Genomic DNA, 26,985 nt, shown 5'->3' on the forward strand with positions numbered 1-26,985 from the left:
GTGCCACCAGATGTGTATCAATAACAATACATTTGTGGACGTATACAGCCATTGTTTGAGATAATGTTTGTTATGGCTTGACCACTATTTTCTCCTTGTGAAGTTTCCATATGGTTCTTCAAATCACCATCAGGCCGGGCTGATTTAGGTTTACGGCGACCTCCTTAAATCTTTTATGACAAATGCCAGGATCAATCCTTTGAAACGGCAAAGACGACTAACACCCTTCCCCATCCTTCCCAGTTCGAAATTCTTCTTGGCGTCTTATCTCGTACTGGACGAGATGTTGTACTGTAATTGTCCTTCCTTTCTTGTAACCTAAACATGACTACTGAAGGCAAGTGTTGCACGAAGGTTAATTGTTCTTCACACAGTGAAGTCCGCTGGAGCTCTTATTCCCGATGCGTCGCGACAGCTTAGGCGGATGGCAGTCTGTATCAAGTGGCCACTACTGAGTGATGGCGCCAAATCTGGTCTTATCATGACCGACACTCACGAGCCCTGTCACAAACACGTTTCTACAAGATTTTTCTATTACTGGCCGGTTAGAAACTATCTCTGACCTTCTGTCAGTCTGATGCTCTTAGCAGACAGGCGGAATACGGCTTAATCCTGCTGTTCTGTTCACTTTTACTATACAAAGTACTGCTCGGATCAGTATGACCCGACATAATAAAGTGCTACATTAAAGAAAATTTATTATTTTAATATTCATGCAGGGTATATTAGAAAATAGGAACAACAGGCAGTTCCACCAAAACGTCAATCTCAACAATCATCAGCTCTGCTCACATCACTTTCTTTCCTTCTTACTCACTGCAATTTGGACACCTTACAGCGTGCACGTTAAGTAGAGTTTCTTGTTGTTACTGATATAGCCACACCTGCTTCTCCTGCAGGGTCTTGGATGCTCCTGACCATTCTCCAAGAATCTTCTATTCTTGGAATATGCTTCCTTCATGCAATTTGCTCTGAAACTAGTGACTTTACAAGTTCCTCCAAAGATAGTCTGTTTCTAGTCAATTTTCTTGCATTCCAGTTAAAGTCACTCGAAGTCAACAAGAAGCAGCAACATCAAGAATATTGTAGAAAACTACAATGAGGCATCTCTTGGTTTTTCTTTTGCATGTATATGTTCCTGTTAGCGGCTACTGAGCGCACCTAGCGGCAAGTTTAGACAACAAACTGCCATTTGCCTTGTGCCGCTCGGACAGTTATAGCAAGCGAACCACAGTCGCTGAAGCAAGCGCGTGCACGCCCGCCCGGTTAGCCGTTCGGTCTAACGCACTGCTTTCCGGGCGGGAAGGCCGGAAGAATCCGCCTGGCGGATTAGTGTCGAGGTCCGGTGTGCCGGCCAGTCTGTGGATGATTTTTAGGCGGTCTTCCATCTGCCTCGGCGAATGCGGGCTGGTTCCCATTATTCCGCGACAGTTACACTATGTCGGTGACTGCTGCGCCAACACTTTCTCCACCTAAGCGTACACCATAATTACTGTACCACGCAAACATTGAGGTTACACTCGTCTTGTGGTGTGAGACGTTCCGGGGTGTGGGGGGCGGGGGCCACTGGGGGCCGAACCGCACAATAACACTGGATTCGGTGCGGTGTGGGGTGAGTGGACTGCTGTAGCATGTTGTGAGGTTGTGAATCACCGAGGGCTACGGCGGGAACGAAGCTTCTCCGTCGTTTCTAGGTCCACAGTTCCACACAATACAGTACAAGCACGTGAGTACAGCCTGCTCGTCACACTATTGCAGTGAAGAAGCTTGAAGAACAGTATGTATGTGTGTGTGTGTGTGTGAAATTCTGCTACAAACTTCGCAAAACTTTCACAGAGACCTTTCAAATGCTTACACAAGCTTGCAGGACTGTATGAGTCACACACAGTGCTACGAGCGGTTTAAATTTTTTCAGCAGGGCAGAATGTCGGTCTTTGGCGATACCGAGTCTGGACGTCCTTCCACATTACCAGATGATGGCCATGTGGATAGCGTTCGTGCCGTGATTCGCGGAAATTGCCATTTAACTGTTTGGGAAGTCGCTAAGGAGGTGGACATCAGCGTAGGATCATGCCATCAAATTTAGGAGTGGAAAACTTGAGATGCGTCGTGTCAGTACAAAGTTCGTACCGCGTTTGTTGACTGGCCAAAAGAAACAGAAATGTGCGAGGAATTGCTTGCCTATGCTAATGACAATGAAAACTTTCTTAAGAACATCATAACAGGCGATGAGACGTGGGTGTACGGCCATGATTCTGAAACGAAGATAAAGACGTCGCAGTAGATGGGCAAAGGTCACCTCGTCCAAGAAAAGTCTGAGTAGGTCTAAGATCAAGGTGATGTTGGTTTGTGTTTTTTGACTACAAAGCCATTATCCATCATCAGTATGTGCCTCGTGATTAGATGGTAAACAAGGAAGTCTACCAGGGAATCCTAGTGCGCATGTGAGATGATGTGCGCAAGAAAAGGACTGAATTGTGGGAAAACCAGAGTTGGATGTTGCACCATGACAATTCGCCAGCTCACACGTCACTCCTTGTCTGAAACTACACTCTATTCATCATAAGAATAAACCTGATTTAAACATTACGCCATGTATTCTTCCGCGTTTGGATTTCGTTTCACATGGAGCGGAAGCCAGCTTATGACCAATACAGTCAAGTACGATCATAAGGATACGTTTTTGCTGTGTTACACGCACGTAGATTGAGCGATAATGTGCGGGGCAGCAGCTTTACCGGCGCATTAAAGTTGGACATCACTGGCCAACCGGCGGTCGAACTAGCCTGCAAATTATGTGAGCAGTTGGAGTTCAGACGTAAAAAGAGACAGGCAAAAAAATCATATAGCTTCGAATGCCATTTAATTTTTAAAGAAAATGAAATAATATTCGGCAAAACTCCAGCGCTACAACGCGCTTCTTAGGTGACCAGGCGAAAAGCGTAAAATGCTCTCGTTCTTACCTGACATAATATTCTAATTTATGGCGTATCATTCTATATCCCATCAACGTTCGGCAGTGACATGTGGAAAACCTGCGTAAGTTAGATCCAATACGTCTGGCAGCTCAACAGTCTTCTTATTTCTCGAACCAAATCCCTTAACTTGGCTTCATATCAGTTGTGTTCAGTTCATATTGTAATGGTAAATTAGCAAATTAAAAATGCAGCATTTGTATGGTGTGCTCGATGCTGTGAAAGTGATTGATTGTGTATCAGTTTTGTGCGACACATATCTACATCTGTGGTATAAAGCTATGAACATAGTCCAAATAAAGAGTATTTAGTTTTTCATTTTTGCCTTGAGAAATTAAATTGTTATGTTTGCGTAATTTAAGCAGCAGTCTTAATTTTATTAACAGTCTTTCATAAAATATCGATAAATGAGAATTTATTTTTGACATGAAAACAGGAATTTCGCGTGCAATATGTAATTAAATACAAGAAGACGTGCGTTATTCATAAAAAAGATGACGAATTTTACAATTAAGAGATGTAGGTAATTCAAATTGAACGAGACAAGAAAGTGAGTCAGGCGAGACTTGAACCAGCGAACCATGTACTGCAGTTAGTTATGAAGCTAATACGCTATGGATTCTGCTGTTCACAAATGTGCATTTGTCTCTCAACTGTATATAATATAGTCCCTCTGAGAAATTCAAAGCTGATTAAATGGTTCAAATGGCTTTGAGCAATATGGGACTTAACATCTGAGGTCATCAGTCCCCTAGAACTTAGAACTAGTTTAACCTGAGGATATCACACACATCCATGCCCGAAGCAGGATTCAAACCTGCGACCGTAGCAGTCGCGCGGTTCTGGACTGAAGCGCCTAGATCAAAGCCGATTAGCTCTGTAAATTTATGACAAACATTAAGAACAATCTGTATCTTGGCACTTTTTAACTGTGTCCCATACGCGTGTTTCAATATGGAACAGGAAGCATCCTTAGCCATGTTCATGTTGTTGTTGTGGTCTTCAGTCCTGAGACTGGTATGATGCAACTCTCCATGCTACTCTATCCTGTGCAAGCTTCTTCATCTCCCAGTACCTACTGCAGCCTACATCCTTCTGTATCTGTTTAGTGTATTCATCTGTTGGTCTCCCTCTACGATTTTTACCCTCCACGCTGCCCTCCAATACTAAACTGGGGATCCCTTGATGCCTCAGAACACGTCCTACCAACCGATCCCTTCTTCTAGTCAAGTTGTGCCACAAACTTCGCTTCCCCCCAATCCTATTCAATACTTCCTCATTAGTTATGTGATCTACCCATCTAATCTTCAGCATTCTTCTGTAGCACCACATTTTAAAAGCTTCTATTCTCTTCTTGTCCAAACTATTTATCGTCCATGTTTCACTTCCATACATGGCGACACTCCATACAAATACTTTCAGAAACGACTTCCTGACACTTAAATCTATACTCGATGTTAACAAATTTTTCTTCTTCTGAAACGCTTTCCTTCCCATTGCGTCTACATTTTATATCTTCTCTACTTCGACCATCATCAGTTATTTTGCTCCCCAAATAGCAAAACTCCTTTACTACTTTAAGTGTCTCATTTCCTAATCTAATTCCCTCAGCATCACCCGACTTAATTCGACTACATTCCATTATCCTTGTTTTGCTTTTGTTCATCTTATATCCTCCTTTCAAGACACTGTCCATTCCGTTCAACTGCTCTTCCAAGTCCTTTGTTGTCTCTGACAGAATTACAACGTCATCGGCGAACCTTAAAGTTTTTATATCTTCTCCATGGATTTTATTACCTACTCCGAATTTTTCTTTTGTTTCCTTTACTGCTTGCTCAATATACAGATTGAACAACATCGGGGAGAGGCTACAACCCTGTCTCACTCCCTTCCCAACCACTGCTTCCCTTTGATGTCCCTCGACTCTTATAACTGCCATCTGGCTTCTATACAAATTGTAAATAGCTTCTCGCTCCCTGTATTTTACCCCTGCCACATTCAGAATTTGAAAGAGAGTATTCCAGTCAACATTGTTAAAAGCTTTCTCTAAGTCTACAAATGCTAGGAACGTAGGTTTGTCTTTCCTTAATCTAGCTTCTAAGATAAGTCGTAGGGTCAGTATTGCCTCACGTGTTCCAATATTTCTACGGAATCCAAACTGATCTTCTCCAAGGTCAGCTTCTACTATTTTTCCATTCGTCTGTGAAGAATTCGTGTTAGTATTTTGCAGCTGTGACTTATTAAACTGATAGTTCGGTAATTTTCACATCTGTCAACACCTGCTTTCTTTGGGATTGGAATTACTATATTCTTCTTGAAGTCTGAGGGTATTTCGCCTGTCTCATACATCTTGCTCACCAGATGGTAGAGTTTTGTCAGGACTGGCTCTCCCAAGGCTGTCAGTAGTTCTAATGGAATGTTGTCTACTCCCGGAGCTTTGTTGCGACTCGGGTCTTTCAGTGCTCTGTCAAACTCTTCACGCAGTATCACATCACCCATTTCATCTTCTCTTACATCCTCTTCCATTTCAATGATATTGCCCTCAAGTACATCACTCTTGTATAGACCCTCTATATACTCCTTCCATCTTTCTGGGTTCCCTTCTTTGGTTAGAACTGAATTTCCATCTGAGCTCATGATATTCATACAAGTGGTTATCTTTTCTCCAAAGGTCTCTTTAATTTTCCTGTAGGCAGTATCTATCTTACCCCTAGTGAGATAAGCCTCTACGTCCTGACATTTGTCCTCTAGCCATGCCTGCTTAGCCATTTTGCACTTCCTGTCAATCTAATTTTTGAGACGTTTGTATTCCTTTTTGCCTGCTTCATTTACTGCATTTTTATATTTTCTCCTTTCATCAATTAAATTCAATATTTCTTCTGTTACCCAAGGATTTCTACTAGCCCTCTTCTTTTTACCTACTTGCTCCTCTGCTGCCTTCACAACTTCATCCCGCAAAGCTACCCATTCTTCTTCTCCCCATTCCTGTCAATTTTTCCCTTGTGCTCTCCCTGAAACTCTGTACAACCTCTGGTTCTTTCAGTTTATCCAGGTCCCATCTCCTTAAATTCCAAAAGGCCATTTTCATACTGCGTATTTAAAGCGCGACACTCAGAACACAACAGTTCAGAGGCTGTGACAATACACGAGTTTTGAAATAAAAGCTACGTAACTAAGGCGTGATTAAGAAAAACGTTGATGGCTGTTAATTCATTTGGATATCTTAAATTTTCATCTAACGTAACTTAGTAATATTATATCTAATACATAAGTAGGACGTACTTGCAAGAGCATAACAACACAAGTGTATATGTGCTACGGCTTCTGACCTATCATCACGTTTGTGTTTGTTTACATGAACGGGAAATCTATGTATGTATCTATCTATTTTTTTACATATATCTCGCAAAACAACACATTCCCGTTGTGCCCCATATACAGTATTCTCTGGTCCTAACCCCACAGACTTTTTCCTGTTTCCCAAACTGAAAAACACATTGAAAGGACGTCGTTTTCAAACCATATAGGAGATGCAGGACAATGCGACGAGAAACATGCGCGCCATCCCACAAAATGTGTTCCAGGAGGCGTTCCAAAACTGGAAGAAATGATGGGAACGGTATATTGCCAGTAGAGGGGACTATTTTGAAGGGGACAGTGCTTAAAATGTTGTACAATAACCAGTAAAGCTGATACAGCAAAAGTTCGGTTTCTTCTTGAACACACCTCGTATAATTGATCTCCGTGGTGTCATTTGTGAAGTAAAATGCGGAACTATGAACCTCCGTGTGAGTCATATCTTCTGGAAGCTCTGGCTCACGTTGCCAGTTTCCTTTTCAAGAGCAGCTGTCCTAAATTGTATGACGTAAAAAATTGTCACGTGTTACATTCAGAACTCGCAAATCAAAGGTAAGATCAGCAACAACTATCATTCCCCGATGTTTTCCTGGTGCTGCTCCACTCTGCTTTCCTGTATTAATTTGGACTTTCAGAACATACGGAGATTTGTTTTCACGCAGAGTCGATATCTCAATCCCATATTTTGCCGGTTTGCTTGGGATATGCTGCTAGAATGGACAGCTGTCTCTAAATGCTACCAGTTGATCGTCGACGTTCACATTTTCCCCTGGGTTATACGGTTTAGCAAGGACGTCTAACCACTTCTCCCAGATACTGCGAATTGTGGCGAGTTTATCCGCACGTCGTCTTTCACCTCTTGTGGATTAATTATCAAATCGCAAGATGCGCTATGTTTCTAGGGACATGGTTGCTCGAAATATATTCCGGCTATTATTCTTATCCCACAAACTTTTTGTAGATTCCCCTTGTGAGCGATATACCCTCGCCAGGAATAGGGGGCCCAAGTGTGTCTGAAAAAGAAAATCATCAACGTTTGGCCATTGCTTATCAAAACTCGTTGTCCCTCAATATTTGACGTCTCTTTTATTTCATTCTGAAGTGCTGTAGAAAATAATACTTCAAGTGAACTTTTTACATCACCTATTCTGCTGCTTGCATTTGCGGTAACTCCCGGGGTGCTCCTGATGATGCTCGAAGCAGGAAGGCGGCCGTGTTGTGCTGGTGGTTGCAACTAACATTCTATATTCCCCTTTTTCCAGGCGGTACGAATCCGCTCGACGGATTTGTGTCGAGGTCTGGTGAACCGTCCAGTCTGTGGACGGTTTTTAGGCGGTTTTCCATCTGCCTCGGCGAATGCGGGCTGGTTCCCCTTATTCCGCCTCAGTTACACTATGTCAGCGATTGCTGTGCAAACAAGTTCTCCACATACGCGTACACCAACGTTACTCTACCACGCAAACATAGGGGCTACACTCGTCTGGTATGAGACGTTCCCTGGGGGGGCTCATCGGGGGCCGAACCGCACAATAACCCTGGGTTCGGTGTGGGGTGGCGGAGGGGTGAAATGGACTGCGATAGTCGTCGTGGGGTTGTGGACCACTGCAGCTGCGGCGGGGACGGAGCCTCTCCGTCGTTTCTAGGTCCCCGGTTAACTTACAATACAATAAAATATTCCCCTTTGTAGAAATAGAAGTCTGTACACTACTTTGAACAGGCTGTGGACTGTCGTCAGAACACTTGCCTTCAGATGATCGTCTGTTGAGCAATTTGCTAATTCTTTACACTCAGGATCAGTCAATAAAAATTTCCATGTTGTCACAATTCAGACTGATCACAAACGATAGAGAACACAAACTGAGCAAAAACAATGGATAATTCGAGCAGTTGACAAGTTGCAATGACAAGTCCATTGTTGTAAATGCTGCGCCTTTGTTGACGTGTTGAATATTGCTTGTTGACTCGTTGAATGTTGGGAACAAGTATGAACAATGACTGTAGTTACTACTATAAAGTGTGAGACAACCAGAACGTACTTGACTTCAGAGTAATCATATTAAGGTCGGGTCACACTGATCTGAACATTACGTACATAACTTTTGAGGTATATGACCAGATGACACAAAATATTTTAAAACTTTTTTAACCACATGTTGACCTTGCATTTTCAGACAAAGTCACCAAATTTCATAAAGTTATTTTGACATTTAAGCAATAAGAAACGATCTTTATTACCATTTCGGATCATATAGACCCAAACAGAACAGCAAGGTTAATAAAGAAAGGAAAAGGATGGGACTGATATCACGGCTTTACGTTCGTATTGCATGGCGTTAATTAATAGACCATGAATAGGTTATTTACAACAGCAGCTCAAGTGGAAGTCAACACATCTCATACCGTGTGCTGTGTATCCCATTACAACAAAAAACGTGATGCTAACACACAGGAAATTTGGTATTTGGATGGACTGATGCCAAGGTGTGGGTTTGATTCCTGCTGGGGGTACCAGGTAAAACACTTGTTGTTGTTGAGGTCTTCAGTCCAGAGTCGTTTGATGCAGCTCTCCATGCTACTATATCCTGTGCAAGCTTCTTCATCTACCAGTACCTACTGCACCCTACATCCTTCTGAATCTGCTTACTGTATTCATCTCTTGGTCTCCCTCTATGATTTTTACCCTCTGCGCTGCCCTCCAATACTAAATTGGTGATCCCTAAATGCCTCAGAAAATGTCCTACCATCCGATCCCTTCTTCTAGTCAAGTTGTGCCACAAATTCTTCCTCTCCCCAATTCTATTCAGTACCTCCTCATTAGTTATGTGATCTCCCCATCTAATCTTCAGTGTTCTTCTGTAGCACCACATTTCGAAAGCTTCTATTCTCTTCTTGACTAAAAGATTTATCGTCCATGTTCCACATCCATACATTGCTACACTCCATACAAATACTTTTAGAAAAGACTTCCTGACATTTAAATCTATAATCGATGTTAACAAATTTCTCTTCTTCAGAAACGCTTTTCTTGCCATTGCCAGTCTACATTTTATATCCTCTCTACTTCGACCATCATCAGTTATTTTGCTCCCCAAACAGCAAAACTCATCTACTACCTTCAGTGTCTCATTTCGTAATTTAATTGAGAATTAATTTAATTTGACTACATTCCATTATCCTTGTTTTGCTTTTATTGATGTTCCATCATGTAGCCACCTTTCAAGACATTATCCATTCCGTTCAACTACTCTTCCAGGTCCTTTGCTGTCTCTAACAGAATTACAATGTCATCGGCAAACATCAAAGTTTCTGTTTCTTCTCTGTGGATTTTAATTCCAACTGCAAATTTTTCTTTTGTTTCCTTTACTGCTTACTCAATATATAGATTGAATAACATCGGGGATAGGCTACAAACCTGTCTCACTCCCTTCCCAAACACTGCTTCCCTTTCATGCCCCTCGACTCTTATAACTACCATCTGGTTTCTGTAGAAATTGTGAATAACCTTTCGCTCTCTCTGTTTGACCCCTGCCACTTTCAGAATTTGAATGAGAGTGTTCCAGTCACCATCATCAAAGGTTTTCTCTAAGTCTACAAATGCTAGAAACTTAGGTTTGCCTTCCTTAATCCATCTTCTAAGATAAGTTGTAGGGTCAGTATTGCCTAACGTGTTCCAACATTTCTACAGAATCCAAACCAATTTTCCTCAAGGTTGGCTTCTACCAGTTTTTCCATTCGTCTGTAAAGAATTCGTGTCAGTATTTTGCACCCATGACTTATTAAGCTGATAGTTCACTAATTTCCACACTTGTCAATTCCTGCATTCTTTGGGATTGGAATAATTCTATTCTTCTAGACGTCTGAGAGTATTATGACTGTGTCATACATCTTGCTCACCAGATAGTATAGTTTTGTCAGGGCTGGCTCTCGTTAGGCTGTCAGCAGTTCTAATGGAATGTTTTCTACTATTCCCTGGGCCTTGTTTCGACTTAGATCTTTCGGTGTTCTGTCAAATTCTTCACGCAGTATCATATCTCCCATTTCATCTTCTCTTACATCCTCTTCCATTTCAATAATATTGCCCTCAAGTACATCACTCTTGTATAGAACCTCTATATACTCCTTCCATCTTTCTGGGTTCCCTTCTTTGGTTAGAACTGAATTTCCATCTGAGCTCATGATATTCATACAAGTGGTTCTCTTTTCTCCAAAGGTTTCTTTAATTTTCCTGTAGGCAGTATCTATCTTACCCCTAGTGAGATATCCATCTATGTCCTTATATTTGTCCTCTAGCCATCCCTGCTTACCCATTTTGCAGTTCCTGTTGATCTCATTTTTGAGACGTTTGTATTATTTTGTGCCTGCTGCATTTATTGCATTTTTATATTTTCTCCTTTCATCAGTCGAATTCAATATCTCTTCTGTTACCCAAGGATTTCTACTAGCCCCCTCTTTTTACTCACTTCATCCTCTGGTGCCTTCACTATTTCAACTCTCAAAGCTACCCATTCTTCTTCTACTGTATTTGTTCCCCCCATTCCTGTCAATTGTTCCATTATGCTCTCCCTGAAACTCTGTACAACCTCTGGTTAAGTTGGTTTATGCAGGTCCCATCTCCTTAAATTCCCACCTTTTTACAGATTCTTCAGCTTTAATCTACAGTTCATAACCAATAGATTGTGGTCAGAGTCCACATCCACCCCTGGAAAGTCTTACAATTGAAAACCTGGTTCCTAAATCTCTGTCTTACCATTATATAATCTATCTGCAATCTTTGTTCGGTTAACATTGGCTTCAAATTTGGATCACGAGCAACAACTTGTCTTGCCATTTATTGAGTGTGATAAGACTTCTGCAATGTCAGTTATTGTAATGAAATTTAATTTTCAAGTATTAGGGAGTGTCTCATTCTAATAACATTTTTTTCTAATATTTGTTGTGTCATGGTATTAGTTTATATCCAGACAGACTGCCATAATGAGCAGTGCTCTCAAGTGGTCTCTTATGGTAGCAATTGTGTATATTCAAATGTATGTACTTCAGAGGGTGTAGGTGACTTGCGACACAACTATGCTATGTTGCTTGCATCAGTCAGGTGCGGCCTACACATTGGAATTCAGGGGTGACCTGCTTTTTGTGCTGTCGAATGTATATACCATCTTTAAATATTGTTGATAAGATTGTCTAGTATGTGTTACAATAATGCCTCCAATCACTGGACAAGCCTCTTCCAGAGCTCATAAATGATCTGTGATAATGCTATTAGGACTGCAGCTTTTCATGTTGTACACCTGTTCCATCAGATTTTGGAAAGTGGGTGAGTTTTTCACTCTGTATGTGTGGTATTTTCGTGTTCCAGGTATGTGAGCAAGAGCCCTTTGTGGACAGGCATTATTATGCATCATATGGAATCGAGGATCATCAACACCACATTACAGGCCAGCATCCGCAAAAACCTTAGCCATCTTAGTGCTCCTAGAAAATACAGTTAGTGACCTACATGCTCCTAACATGATGCTGACCTGACTAAAAATATTGGTGCCACAACCATATTCATCCCATTAAATAATGTTGGCAGAGTTGTAATGTATCCTAGGGACACCCCAGATGAACAGGCAGTTAGAACAAATCTCCAGTCTAAACTATGACTAATCCTTGAACAGCACACTGTGTTTACTTGCAGTGGGCAAGACCACATACTTGCCAAATCAAGCAGTACCATTGTGTGAGGAAGAATGAATGACAGGTTAACAGGCATAGAAAATAACCTCTATTAGCAAATGATACTCAGTCTGATGGGAAAAAGATAACCTACAGCATGCCACAAGATCTCTAGTTACTACAGGTGTTATGTTGATCCAACAGCTTCAAATACTTGAGCCAAGAGGACCATTCTGATGTATACATTTTCTCACGACATATACACTGTGTGTCAAACATGCAGAGTTTGCAGTGAGAGCCATTATGCCCTGGATCTCTGCTCACACTAAGTGGCCTCCTATGATGTGTGTGTAAGTCACACATTCTGAGTTGCTCTCACAGTAATTTAGTCTGTACTGTATCACAAAGAAGCAGTGATTTAAAAAAAAATAAAAAAATAAAAAAAATCTTGAAGCTCTTTCAGTTTATGGCCATGGGTTTGTATTAAACCAGGAAAATTAATTTGAAAATGTTGACATATTTTGTAGAAGTAACAGTAAATCAGATGAAGACCTTGTCAAATATTAAAGGAAATTATTGACTCACAAATTGCTACACTGCTGGCACATAATAAGACCCATGCTACAAGTGGAATTCATACAGTCCCTCTATTTCTTTCAGTATTAATATCTGCTTGTATTTTTTAAGTACAGTGTATGAATCATCCACATTTTCCCTTGTTGCGAAAATGGTCTAATCTCCAAGCATCTAGGAGGATTTTTGGTTACAGAAAGCTGAGTGTTTTCAGAAATTAGCCTTAATTAGATTTTGTAATCTTAACTTCAATACACGTTTATTATTTCTGTGTGTCTGAGCGGTGGAGACTTTGTCTAGAAATCATTTCTTCTCCCCTGACACAACTTTGTCGTTACAGAAACTACATTATGTTTTTATTTCCCAGCTAGATCTTTCTTTCCTTCTTTCTTAATGTGTTCTGATGGCATTAGTAAAATGTTTGTAATGATGTAACAATAGTATGCTCCTTGTTTAATGAGCTTATTCAAAGACTTTCAGTTTGTACTTGCAGTTGGATGTGGTAGCTTCAATTTTTCTGTATTTCAGGTTAAGTAGTAAGACCAGCTCTTAAGATACAACCTATCATGTGAGTTAAATTAGATTGCACAGTGTATATTGTTAGGTAAGGCTATTCAGTTTGTGGAACTGAGTGCAACACTGATTTTTGATGTTAAGCTGAAGTGTATTGTAAAAATGAAATATACCATATATCTAAGAAACCGACCCATTTTCTCATCTTATTTGTCTGTTACAGCTGAACACAGAGTGGGCTCAGGTCGAAATTATTGACCTGATCAATGATGGCTCAGGTCTTGGATTTGGGATCATTGGAGGACGTAGCACTGGCGTTGTTGTAAAAACAATTCTGCCAGGTGGAGTTGCAGACAGAGTATGTAACATTCGTTGCACTTTGACCATCTGATATTATAAAATATATGTTAAGCTTAAAACGTATTACTTAAGCTTAAAATGTATTACTTCAGATATGGAGCTGGAGACCATTTTTTATTACTGTTGCTTAATTACCAATCAGGTTAATACACTTTGGAAAAAGTGCTGCTAGAAGCAGAGGATGTGTGTTTGATTCTTCCTTTTTTATATATAATTTTCTCCGTGTTGAAATTGATGGGTATATGATGGTTAATAAGGTGAATTCGTTTACATTAAAAAATAGTTCTTTTTTAGAAATTAATTTTTATTTGAACTGCAATTATGAATCCTCAAAATAATGTTTTTAACTAGGCAAAAAAATAAACATCACATGCCTGACACACAGGTATACAGTTTGGCAGTATTACTTATACCCAACAAGTCAGTTGACCCTTGTCATCTATAAGCGTATCATCATGCAGGACAGTATCAGTTTTCCTGCCTCGGGAATCCACTATGACACTAAACTTGCTATCAGCAACATATGGTTTTAAAATGTTCTCAGGACATGTTTTGTAAATGGATTTTGTCAGTTACTTGGTTTTAAATAAGTCAATTAAATGGCTGAACTTTGGTATAACCTGAGGACCATATTTATTAATAGTTCCTTGTTATCACAGGAAAACATTCACCAACAATTTTCCGGGCACCTAGTATAAATATGCTACCAACTGCAACAAGGGTTCACTCTTCTCTCTTTTGTGAAAACATATGTCAAATGTTCGATACTTTCACCCTTTTTGGTAGGTATTTGTCATGTAATCATGATTAAAACTAGTAATAAGTGATGCTGTCTGCACACTCAAAATGCTGCCAGTTTCTGTTTATCTTCAATGCTTTCTACATCCTTGTGTGAGACACATTTCATAATATGCCATTGACTACTTTTACACTTCAGTTTGAAATTCCTTGCTGAAGATAAAGATGCAGCAAACTTAAGCTCCATGTTGGTCAGTACTGAAATGCTGCACATGCAATCTACATCTTGCGTATTCTTGTTGTCTCATTCTCAATATGCTGTCAAATTAAGAGGCACTGCGCCATAGCTTGATTGTCTGGTTACTGTCTCATAATTTTCATTCAGAACTGATGAAGCATAGCTTGACTGAGACATGTTACAAATCATCCTGGATTCACTAGCCTCAACACCTTCCATTTCACCTTTTGCTCTGTCTTTTTGATACAGTTCTTCAACATCAACAAAAGTCCTTTTGTTCTTCAGCTTCACAAATTGCTCAGTGAAAGTTGATCCTGTTAATTTGGACTACAGAGAAACAGACTGCCTACTTTGAGTAATGTGTTGATAATATATCATCTTACATTTCTTGCACAGACTGAAACACAGCATTGAACTTCTGGTGTGACAGGCTCACAGTTATTTATTTCAGTAGTAATCACAGGCTATGCATTATCCATTGTTAAAATAGTGGAACTGAAGACTTACAGTAAGCAACCTGATATTACTAAATAAACATAAATGCTGTTTACAACAAAGTACATATTACAATATCCACATGTAACTTACAGAAGCTCACTATATTATTTCACAAACAATATTTTACTGTGTGGATGTTGTTGTTGTGGTCTTTAGTCCAGAGACTAGTTTGATGACGCTCTCCATGCTACTCTATCCTGTGCAAGCTCCTTCATCCACAAGTAACTGTCTGCAAACTACATCCTTCTGAATCTGCTTAGTGGATTCATCTCTTAGTCTCCCCCTACGATTTTTACCCTCCGCACTGCCCTTCAATACTAAATTGGTGATCCCTAAATGCCTAAAAAAAATGTGCTACCAACTGATCCCTTCTTCAAGTCAAGTTGTGCCGCAAATTCCTCTTTTCCCCAATTCTGTTCAGTACCTCCCCATTAGTTATGTGATCTACCCATCTAATGTTCAGCATTCTTCTGTCACCCCACATATCGAAAGCTTCTGTTCTCTTCTTATCTAAACTATTTATTGTCTGTGTTTCATTTCCCTGCATGCTTACACTCCATACAAGTACTTTCAGTAAATTCTTCCTGGCACTTAAATCTATACTCGATGTTAACAAATTTCTCTTCTTCAGAAATACTTTTCTTGCCAGTCTACATTTTATATCCTCTCTACTTCAACCATCTTCAGTTATTTTGCTCCCCAAATAGCAAAACTCATCTACTACTTTAAGTGTATCATTTCTTAATCTAACTCGAAGTAATTTAATTTGGCTACATTCCATTATCCTTGTTTTGCTTTTGTTGATGTTACATCTTGTCTGCAGCTTGTGGTCTTGCGGTAGCATTCTCATTTCCTGCACATGGGGTCCTGGGTTTGATTCCCCACGGGGTCCGGGATTTTACCTGCCTCGAGATGACTGGGTGTTGTTGTGTTGTCTTCATCATCATCATCATTCATCCCCATTACAGTTGGAGGAAGGCAATGGCAAACCATCTCCACTACTACCTTGCCTAGTCGGCAGTGTGGATCTCCTGCATCATTCCCTACGCTCCTCGGAGTATGGGACCTCATCATCATCCATCTTGTAACCACCTTTCAAGACACTGTCCATTCCATTCAACTACTCTTCCAGGTCCTTTTCTGACTCTGACAGAATTACAATGTCTTTGGTGAACCTCAAAGTTTTTATTTCTTCTCCGTGGATTTTTATTGCTACCCTGCATTTTTCTTTTGTTTCTTTTACTGCTTGCTCAATGTACAGATTGTATAACATCAGGGATTGACTACAACCCTGTCTCACTCCCTTCCCAACCACTGCTTCCTTTTCATGCCCCTCAACTCTTATAACTGCTATCTGGTTTCTGTACAATTGTAAATAGCTCTTCGCTCCCTATATTTGACCCCTGCCACCTTTATAATTTGGAAGGGAGTATTCCAATCAATATTCTCAAACGCTTTCTCAAGCCTACAAATCCAAGAAATGTGGGTTTGCCTTTCCTAATCCATCTTCCAAGCTAAGTTGTAATGTGAGTATTACCTCTTGTGTTCCATCATTTCTACAGAATCCAAACTGATTTTCCTCGAGGTCGGCTTCTACCAGTTTTTCCATTCATCTGTAAGGAGTTCGTGCCAGTATTTTGCAGCTGTGACGTATTAAGCTGATAGTTTGGGTTTGGTAATTTTGACACCTATCAACACCTGCTTTCTATGGGATTGGAAAAATTATATTCATCTTGAAGTCTGAGGGTATTATGACTGTCACACACATCTTTCTCACCAACTGGTAGAGTGTTATCAGGGCTATCAGTAGTACTAATGTATTGTTGTCTATCCCAGGGCCTTGTTTCGACTTAGATCTTTCAGTGCTCTATCAAATTATTCTTGCAGTATCATATCTCTGATTTCATCTCCATCTACGACCTATGTCCTCTTTCATTTCCATAATATTGCCCTCAAATACATTCCCCTTGTATAGACCCTCTATATAATCCTTCCACCTTTGTGCTTTCCCTTGTTTGCTTAGAACTGGTTTTCCATCCTAGCTTTTGATATTCATACAAGTGGTTCTTTTTCCTCCAAAGGTCTCTTTAATTTTCCTGTAGGCAGTATCTACCGTACCCCTGGTGATGTATGCCTCTACATCCTTATATTTGTCCTGTAGGCATCACTGCTTAGCCATTTTGCAGTTTCTGTCGATCTCATTTTTGAAGCAATTGTATTATTTTGTGTTTGCTTCGTTTACTGCATTTTTATACTTTCTCCTTTCATCAATTGAATTCAGTATCTCTTCTGTTACCCACGGATTTCTACTAGCCCCATCTTTTTACCCACTTCATCCTCTGGTGCCTTCACTATTTCATTTCTCAAAGCTACCCATTCTTCTTGTACTGTGTTTCTTTTCCCTGTTCTTATCAATTGTTACCTAATGCTATCTCTGAAATTCTCTACAAACTCTGGTTTTTTCAGTTTATCCAGGTCCCATCTCCTTAAATTCCCACCTTTTTGCAGATTCTTTAGTTTTAGTCCACTGTTCCTAACCAACAGTCTGTGGTCAGAGTCCACATCTGCCTCTGGAAATATCTTAAAATTGAAAACCTGGTTCTTAAATCTCTGTCTTACCATTATATAATCTGTCTGAAACCTTCCAGTGTCTCCAGGCCTCTTCCAGATATACAGCCTTCTTTAACCTATCCATTTCTCTTTTTAAATTTTCTATCCTATCTACCCGATTAAGGGATCTGACATTACATGTCCCGATCTGTAGAATGCCTGTTTTGTTTCTGCTGATAATGACTTCCTTCTCAGTAGTCCCCACCTGGAGATCTGAATTGGGAACTATTTTACCTCCAGAATATTTGACCCAAGAGGACACCATCATCATTTAACCATACAGTAAAGATTTATGCCCTCGGGAAAAATTATGGTTGTAGTTACCCCTTGCTTTCAGCCGTTCACTGTTCCAGCACAGTAAGGCCGTTTTGGTTAATGTTACAAGGCCAGATCAGTCAATCATCCAGACTGTTGACCCTGCAACTACTGAAAAGGCTGCTGCCCCTCTTCAGGAACCACGCATTTGTCTGGTCTCTCAACAGATGCCCATCTGTTGTGGTTGCACCCAAGGTACGGCTATCTGTATTGCTGAGGCACGCAAGCCTCCCCACCAATGGGAAGGTCCATGGTTCGTGGGAAGGACTATGCAGATATACAATGAAAATTCACTACCAGTACGCTGTAGGATCGAAACAGACTGATGATGGAGGACAACTCGTTATGATTATCCGTGACAAATTTGCAACAATATTTATTAGAATTGTTTGCAAACAACAGTGATTAAAATTTTAATTCTTCACTAATCCCAGGTGTTTGAGAAATTTCTTTACCTGCCTTATTTATTTACCTTATTAGTCTTTGTATTCCCACTAATTTTAACACGCAGGAAAATACACATGTGGCCGGGGGGGGGGGGGGGGGGGGGGGCTCGATGCATGCAGGATTAGAACACAGGTCCTCTGCTTTATAGCCAGGTGCCGTGGGTGCTCAGCCATCGCTACTTTCATTGGTCTTATTGGTACAAAAGTGGTAGTCATAAAAGTTTCTTTTCTCGATTCATCAGAATGCATGCACTTGCAGACGGCGTATACGATGAAAAATGCTCAATTTTCAATCTGTTGATCCCACTGATTTGGAGTCGATTATGCATAATGAACATTAGGGATGGCTTTCTCAAAAAGCAGGGTAGTGTGCTAGAATACCTATTTTATTTACTGTGAATGAATTGTATCCAAGTTCAAATATTAGCTGGGCACATTATGTAAATTGAAGGTGGAGGATGGCAGGAAGGAAAGGAAGCGGAAGGAAGCAATGATATCAGCTGCATTGGGAATTTATGTGGAATCAGCAGTAATGAGTGAAGATGTGTGCTGGATTGGGACTTGAACCTAGGATCTTCTGCTTACAAGGCAGTTGCATTAACCACTGTGCCACACGGACACACATCGCGTGGCCAAAATCTATTAGATTTCTCTAACATGCTTTTCTTGAAAACAATGTGGAAAATGTAGTTTAGAACCAAAATATAACAGATCTATGTGCAGTTCGTATCATTGTTATGGAGAAATGAAAGGAGATTAATTTTTTGTGAACCGTGCGAGAAAAGCAACACCAATTACACGAAGATTAATACATTATAAGATTGTTTGATTGGATGGAGTCAGGCTTGTATAAAATCTTTGCTGTGTAATGTACAAAGCAAAAGAGAATCTCAGTGTCCTGGCCATGGTGGGCTAGCCGAGACCGACTGACTGGCATGTTATCGTCTGTCATTGGCATCATTAGATACAGTATGGAAGGCTGTACAGTCAGCATGCCACTCTTCCAGCTGTTTGTTGGTTTTCTGGACCTGGGAACCATTACTTCTCACTTAAGCAGCTCCTCAGTTGCCATCAAGAGGATGACTGCCCCCTGTTCCAGTGGTCCAACCAAGAAAAAGCCCCTGGTGGTATGGGAATCAAAACGAGGTCCTCTGCATAGCAGCCTGATACGTTGACCATTGAGCTGTGGAGGAGGACCTGCTTAATATGTAGAGGACAATATTTATGACAAGGACTGTGAATCTTTATGAGCCCATGTTACATGATCTTGTGACTCCTCATATGTGTGGTTCACATATGGACTTTGAGTTGACTTCTACACCAGTAACTTTGGATTCCTGTGCTGTTAATAGAAATTACACTTGCTGCCCTCCATCTATCTGCTAGCAGTTACTGCCTTGCTAACATCATACTGTGTCTCATAGGAGCACCATCAAACTCACACTCTCCCCTCCCCTCCCTCCCCCCCCCCAATCTCAGTTACTAGTGCTTCATGTAAATTATTTACAAGTTTACACAGTGTAAAGCCTATTGTGTCCCATGTCGGTAGGAAGGGAGAACAAAAGGGAAAGGGTCTGTTAATCTCCGGCAGTTCAAATGTATGGGGAATTGCTATCTCTTAGGGAAATAGTAACAATGGATTGAAAGCATCAACTTGTGTGCTCTGTGTGTAGGGCTGGAGGCCACATTCAACATGTTGAAGAGGCTATTCCGCACCCATTTACCAAACAAGATTGAACCAACTGCAGATTGTGATGCACATTGGAATGTACAATGCCTGTTGTTTGGCATTTCATGACTAATCAATAATGCTTGCAGACTGCAGCATTATCCACAGATTTAATTGCGGCCACTTCTTTTGAGTCCAGTGGAAGACCTGCACCATAGACTTTGAAGGTTCTGTGATGAGCTAGGCTGTGACTTCCTGGACTGTGGCCACAATGTTTAGAACTGTAGAGCCCTCCAAAATGGGCCAGGAGTGCACCACACTTAAGAGGCTGCTACCCTGGTGACTGGATGTACGTGGAATGCACACAATGGTGTTTGGCTTGGGTAACTCTCTGTCCATTTAGATAATGTTAGCTGTAGGAAACACCAAGATATTAGTATAAGAGCCAAAGAAATGACCCCACAGATGAAATGACTAAAATCCTAGTGACCAAATGCCAAAACATTCACTGAAAAAGTGCCATAGCTTGAATTGCTCCTAAAAAGCAGTGGAGCTCATATGTTTGTCACAGTAGACAACAAATTAAAATCCACTGAGGTAGAAACTGAAGCTACATATGAGATCATTGAGGCAAGAATCAGTATCAACAGTGAGTATTAACTTGTATATGGATTTTTCTATTGACCACAGAATAAAGCTGCAGATGTAATTGAAAACTTTATGGAGAACCTCAGTTTGCTAGTATGTATGTTTGAAGTTATACTGTCATCGCTGCATGGAGTGGCCACACGGTTTGAGGCGCCATGTCACGGATTGTGCAGCCCCTTCTGCCTGAAGTTCAAGTCCTCCCTCGGGCTTAGGTGTGTGTGTTGTTCTTAGCATAACTTTGTTTGAGTAATGTGTAAGTCTAGGGACCAATGACCTCAGCAGTTTGGTCCCTTAGGACTTCACACACATTTGAACATTTATACTGTCATCATTGGAGGAGACTTTAAAATATTCAGCCATCAGTTGGGATGATTACAGTTTTATAAGTGGTGGACATGACAAGACATTGCGTGAAACATTACTAAATACCCTCTCTGAAATCTGTGTAGAACAGATAGTTCAAAAACACACTCATGCTAGAAATTTATTGGCTCTAATGCATTAGATGCAAAATACAGGGAGCGAAAGGCTATTTACAATTTGTACAGAAACCAGATGGCAGTTATAAGAGTCGAGGGACATGAAAGGGAAGCAGTGGTTGGGAAGGGCGTAAGACAGGGTTGTAGCCTCTCCCCGCTGTTATTCAATCTGTATATTGAGCAAGCAGTAAAGGAAACAAAAGAAAAATTCAGAGTAGGTATTAAAATCCATGGAGAAGAAATAAAAACTTTGAGGTTCGCCGATGACATTGTAATTCTGTCAGAGACAGCAAAGGACTTGGAAGAGCAGTTGAACGGAATGGATGGTGTCTTGAAGGGAGGATGTAAGATGAACATCAACAAAAGCAAAACAAGGATAATGGAATGTGGTCTAATTAAGTCGGGTGATGTTGAGGGTATTAGATTAGGAAATGAGACACTTAAAGTAGTAAAGGAGTTTTGCTATTTGGGGAGCAAAATAACTGATGATGGTTGAAGTAGAGAGGATATAAAATGTAGACTGGCAATGGCAAGGAAAGCGTTTCTCAAGAAGAGAAATTTGTTAACATCGAGTATAGATTTAAGTGTCAGGAAGTCATTTCTGAAAGTATTTGTATGGAGTGTAGCCATGTATGGAAGTGAAACATGGATGGTAAATAGTTTGGACAAGAAGAGAATAGAAGCTTTCGAAATGTGGTGCTACAGAAGAATGCTGAAGATTAGATGGGTAGATCACATAACTAATGAGGAGGTGTTGAATAGGATTGGGGAGAAGAGAGGTTTGTGGCACAACTTGACCAGAAGAAGGAATCAGTTGGTAGGACATGTTCTGAGGCATCAAGGGATCACCAATTTAGTATTGGAGGGCAGCATGGAGGGTAAAAATCATAGAGGGAGACCAAGAGATGAATACACTAAGCAGATTCAGAAGGATGTAGGTTGCAGTAGGTACTGGGAGATGAAGAAGCTTGCACAGGATAGAGTAGCATGGAGAGCTGCAAGACCACAACAACAACAATGCATTAGGCTTAACTGTGCTGACCTCTTTGAAGTTGCTGTAAGTGACCAAGATGCAGTTTTAGCAGCAATAATTATTAAAGTACAAAGGATAGTTAAAACAAATAGGAAGATTCACATGTTCAGTAAGCTAGATAAAGAGTCAATCTTGTCATATCTCAAAGAGGAACTCAAAACTTTTGCCTTTTGTCAGGCTCTTGTAGACAAACGGTGGCTCAAATTTGGAAGAATAATTGATCATCTTCTGGATAAATAGGCACCCAATAAAACAGTTCATGATAGGAGGGACCTTCTGTGATTTATATTCGTCATAAAGAAACTTCTAAAACTACCATTGCATAGTAGGTATAATACAAAACTTAGAGATAGAGAGATGCTGAAAGAAACTGTGTGGCAATCAAAAGGGTAATGTGTTAAGCCTTCAGTGACTACAGTAACAGAATCTAATCAAAAGATTTCCCACAATATCCAAAGAAATTATTGTTATGTGTAAAGGCTGTCAGTGGCACCAAAGTTAGTGTTCAGACACTCATTGATGATACAAGAACCAAATAGAGTGTAGCAAAGCAAAAACCTAGAAATAAAAATCTTCTCAAATGAATAGTCTCATCCATGCTAATCAGTATGCAGTCTGTAAATATCTTACTCCAGAAACCTATTATTAACATTTATTAAACAAAGTATTCGTGTACGAGGTATCAAACAGACTCTGTGACTGACAAAAATATTATGAAAGGGGTAAGTTGTTATACACCACTTAAAGGAGGCACTATCACAAACAGGCACAATGAAAAGACTGCTAAGCACTTAAACCTTTGGCCAAAAGGCCACCTTCTGTAGTAGAACACACACAAACATTCACAAAACCACAATTCTCTCTGTCTCTCTCTCTCTCTCTCTCTCTCTCTCTCTCTCTCTCTCTCTTTCTCTCACACACACACACACAGACAGACACACACACACACACACACACGTGTAAGATGATGAGACTTACCAAACAAAAGCGCTGGCAGGTCGATAGACACACAAACAAACACAAACATACACACAAAATTCAAGCTTTCGCAACCAACGGTTGCCTCATCAGGAAAGAGGGAAGGAGAGGGAAAGACGAAAGGATATGGGTTTTAAGGGAGAGGGTAAGGAGTCATTCCAATCCCGGGAGCGGAAAGACTTACCTTAGGGGGAAAAAAGGACAGGTATACACTCGCACACACACACACACACACACACACACACATATCCATCCGTATATACAGACACAAGCAGACATTTGTAAAGGCAAAGAGTTTGGGCAGAGATGTCAGTTGAGGCAGAAGTACAGAGGCAAAGATGATGTTGAAAGACAGGTGACTTTGAGCGGCGGCAAATTGAAATTAGAAATTAGCGGAGATTGAGGCCTGGCGGATAGCGAGAAGAGAGGATATGCTGAAGGGCAAGTTCCCATCTCCGGAGTTCTGACAGGTTGGTGTTAGTGGGAAGTATCCACATAACCCGGACGGTGTAACACTGCCAAGATGTGCTGGCCGTGCATCAAGGCATGTTTAGCCACAGGGTAATCCTCATTACCAACAAACACTGTCTGCCTGTGTCCATTCATGCGAATGAACAGTTTGTTGCTGGTCATTCGCACATAGAAGGCTTCACAGTGTAGGCAGGTCAGTTGGTAAATCACGTGGGTGCTTTCACACGTGGCTCTGCCTTTGATCGTGTACACCTTCCAGGTTACAGGACTGGAGTAGGTGGTGGTGGGAGGGTGCATGGGACAGGTTTTACACCGGGGGCGGTTACAAGGGTAGGAGCCAGAGGGTAGGGAAGGTTGTTTGGGGATTTCATAGGGATGAACTAAGAGGTTACGAAGGTTAGGTGGACGGCGGAAAGACACTCTAGGTGGAGTGGGGAGGATTTCATGAAGGATGGATCTCATTTCAGGACAGGATTTGAGGAAGTCGTATCCCTGCTGGAGAGCCACATTCAGAATCTGATCCAGTCCCGGAAAGTATCCTGTCACAAGTGGGGCACTTTTGGGGTTCTTATGTGGAAGGTTCCGGGTTTGAGGAGATGAGGAAGTGGCTCTGGTTATTTGCTTCTGTACCAGGTCGGGAGGGTAGTTACGGGATGCAAAAGCTGTTTTCAGGTTGTTGGTGTAATGGTTCAAGGATTCCGGACTGGAGCAGATTCGTTTGCCACGAAGACCTAGGCTGTAGGGAAGGGACCGTTTGATGTGGAATGGGTGGCAGCTGTCATAATGGAGGTACTGTTGCTTGTTGGTGGGTTTGATGTGACAGATGTGTGAAGCTGGTCATTGGACAGGTGGAGGTCAACGTCAAGGAAAGTGGCATGGGATTTAGAGTAGGATTCACCTGGTCCTACTCTAAATCCGATGCCACTTTCCTGATTTACCAACTGACCTGCCTGCACTGTGAAGCGTTCTATGTGGGAATGACCAGCAACAAACTGCCCATTCGCATGAATGGACACAGGCAGACAGTGTTTGTTGGTAATGAGGATCACCCTGTGGCTAAACATGCCTTGGTGCACGGCCAGCACATCTTGGCACAGTGTTACACCGTCCGGGTTATCTGGATACTTCCCACTAACACCAACCTGTCAGAACTCCGGAGATGGGAACTTGCCCTTCAGCATATCCTCTCTTCTCGCTATCCGCCAGGCCTCAATCTCCGCTAATTTCTAATTTCAATTTGCCGCCGCTGATAAGTCACCTGTCTTTCAACATCATCTTTGCCTCTGCACTTCTGCCTCGACTGACATCTCTGCCCAAACTCTTTGCCTTTACAAATGTCTGCTTGTGTCTGTGTATATGCGGATGGATATGTGTGTGTGTGCGAGTGTATACCTGTCCTTTTTTCCCCCTAAGGTAAGTCTTTCCGCTCCCGGGATTGGATTGACTCCTTACCCTCTCCCTTAAAACCCAAATCCTTTCGTCTTTCCCTCTCCTTCCCTCTTTCCTGATGAGGCAACCGTTGGTTGCGAAAGCTTGAATTTTGTGTGTGTGTTTGTGTTTGTTTGTGTGTCTTTTGCGCTTTTGTTTGGTAAGTCTCATCATCTTTCTTTTTAGATGTATTTTTCCCACGTGGAATGTTTCCCTCTATATATATATATATATATATATCAGGAAAGAGGGAAGGAGAGGGAAAGACGAAAGGATGTGGGTTTTAAGGGAGAGGGTGAGGAGTCATTCCAGTCCCGGGAGCGGAAAGACTTACCTTAGGGGGAAAAAAGGACGGGTAGACACTCGCACACACACACATATCCATCCACACATATACAGACACAAGCAGACATATTTAAAGACAAAGAGTTTGGGCAGAGATGTCAGTCGAGGCAGAAGTGCAGAGGCAAAGATGTTGTTGAATGACAGGTGAGGTATGAGTGGCGGCAACTTGAAATTAGCGGAGATTGAGGCCTGGTGGATAACGGGAAGAGAGGATATATTGAAGAGCAAGTTCCCATCTCCGGAGTTCTGACAGGTTGGTGTTAGTAGGAAGTATCCAGATAACCCGGACGGTGTAACACTGCGCCAAGATGTGCTGGTCGTGCACCAAGGCATGTTTAGCCACAGGGTGATCCTCATTACCAACAGACACTGTCTGCCTGTGTCCATTCATGCGAATGGACAGTTTGTTGCTGGTCATTCCCACATAGAATGCATCACAGCGTAGGCAGGTCAGTTGGTAGATCACGTGGGTGCTTTCACACGTGGCTCTGCCTTTGATCGTGTACACCTTCCGGGTTACAGGACTGGAGTAGGTGGTGGTGGGAGGGTGCATGGGACAGGTTTTACACCGGGGGCGGTTACAAGGGTAGGAGCCAGAGGGTAGGGAAGGTGGTTTGGGGATTTCATAGGGATGAACTAAGAGGTTACGAAGGTTAGGTGGACGGCGGAAAGACACTCTTGGTGGAGTGGGGAGGATTTCATGAATGATGGATCTCATTTCAGGGCAGGATTTGAGGAAGTCATATCCCTGCTGGAGAGCCACATTCAGAATCTGATCCAGTCCCGGAAAGTATCCTATCACAAGTGGGGCACTTTTGTGGTTCTTCTGTGGGAGGTTCTGGGTTTGAGAGGATGAGGAAGTGGCTCTGGTTATTTGCTTCTGTACCAGGTCGGGAGGGTAGTTGCGGGATGCGAAAGCTGTTGTCAGTTTGTTGGTGTAATGCTTCAGGGATTCCGGACTGGAGCAGATTCGTTTGCCACGAAGACCTAGGCTGTAGGGAAGGGACCGTTTGATGTGGAATGGGTGGCAGCTGTCGTAATGGAGGTACTGTTGCTTGTTGGTGGGTTTGATGTGGACGGACGTGTGAAGCTGGCCATTGGACAGGTGAAGGTCAACATCAAGGAAAGTGGCATGGGATTTGGAGTAGGACCAGGTGAATCTGATGGAACCAAAGGAGTTGAGGTTGGAGAGGAAATTCTGGAGTTCTTCTTCACTGTGAGTCCAGATCATGAAGATGTCATCAATAAATCTGTACCAAACTTTGGGTTGGCAGGCCTGGGTAACCAAGAAGGCTTCCTCTAAGCGACCCATGAATAGGTTGGCGTACGAGGGGGCCATCCTGGTACCCATGGCTGTTCCCTTTAATTGTTGGTATGTCTGGTTTTCAAAAGTGAAGAAGTTGTGGGTCAGGATGAAGCTGGCTAAGATAATGAGGAAAGAGGTTTTAGGTAGGGTGGCAGGTGATCGGCGTGAAAGGAAGTGCTCCATCGCAGCGAGGCCCTGGACGTGCGGGATATTTGTGTATAAGGAAGTGGCATCAATGGTTACAAGGATGGTTTCTGGGGGTAACGGATGGGGTAAGGATTCCAGGCGTTCGAGAAAGTGGTTGGTGTCTTTGATGAAGGATGGGAGACTGCATGTAATGGGTTGAA

General features: G+C 41.7%; 1 protein-coding gene across 3 annotated transcripts in view; it reads left to right on the plus strand.

The window, feature by feature from the left end:
* LOC126189017 (patj homolog) overlaps positions 1-26,985 on the plus strand; it is a 490,590-nt gene that overhangs the window by 382,639 nt on the left and 80,966 nt on the right. For all 3 annotated transcript variants that reach the window (XM_049930836.1, XM_049930835.1, XM_049930837.1), the window contains one exon: positions 13,300-13,434. In XM_049930836.1, the coding sequence (XP_049786793.1) occupies positions 13,300-13,434 (135 nt within the window). The remainder of the gene's footprint in view (positions 1-13,299; positions 13,435-26,985) is intronic.

This window comes from Schistocerca cancellata, chromosome 5 (assembly GCF_023864275.1).
Source record: "Schistocerca cancellata isolate TAMUIC-IGC-003103 chromosome 5, iqSchCanc2.1, whole genome shotgun sequence".
NCBI lineage: Eukaryota > Metazoa > Arthropoda > Insecta > Orthoptera > Acrididae > Schistocerca > Schistocerca cancellata.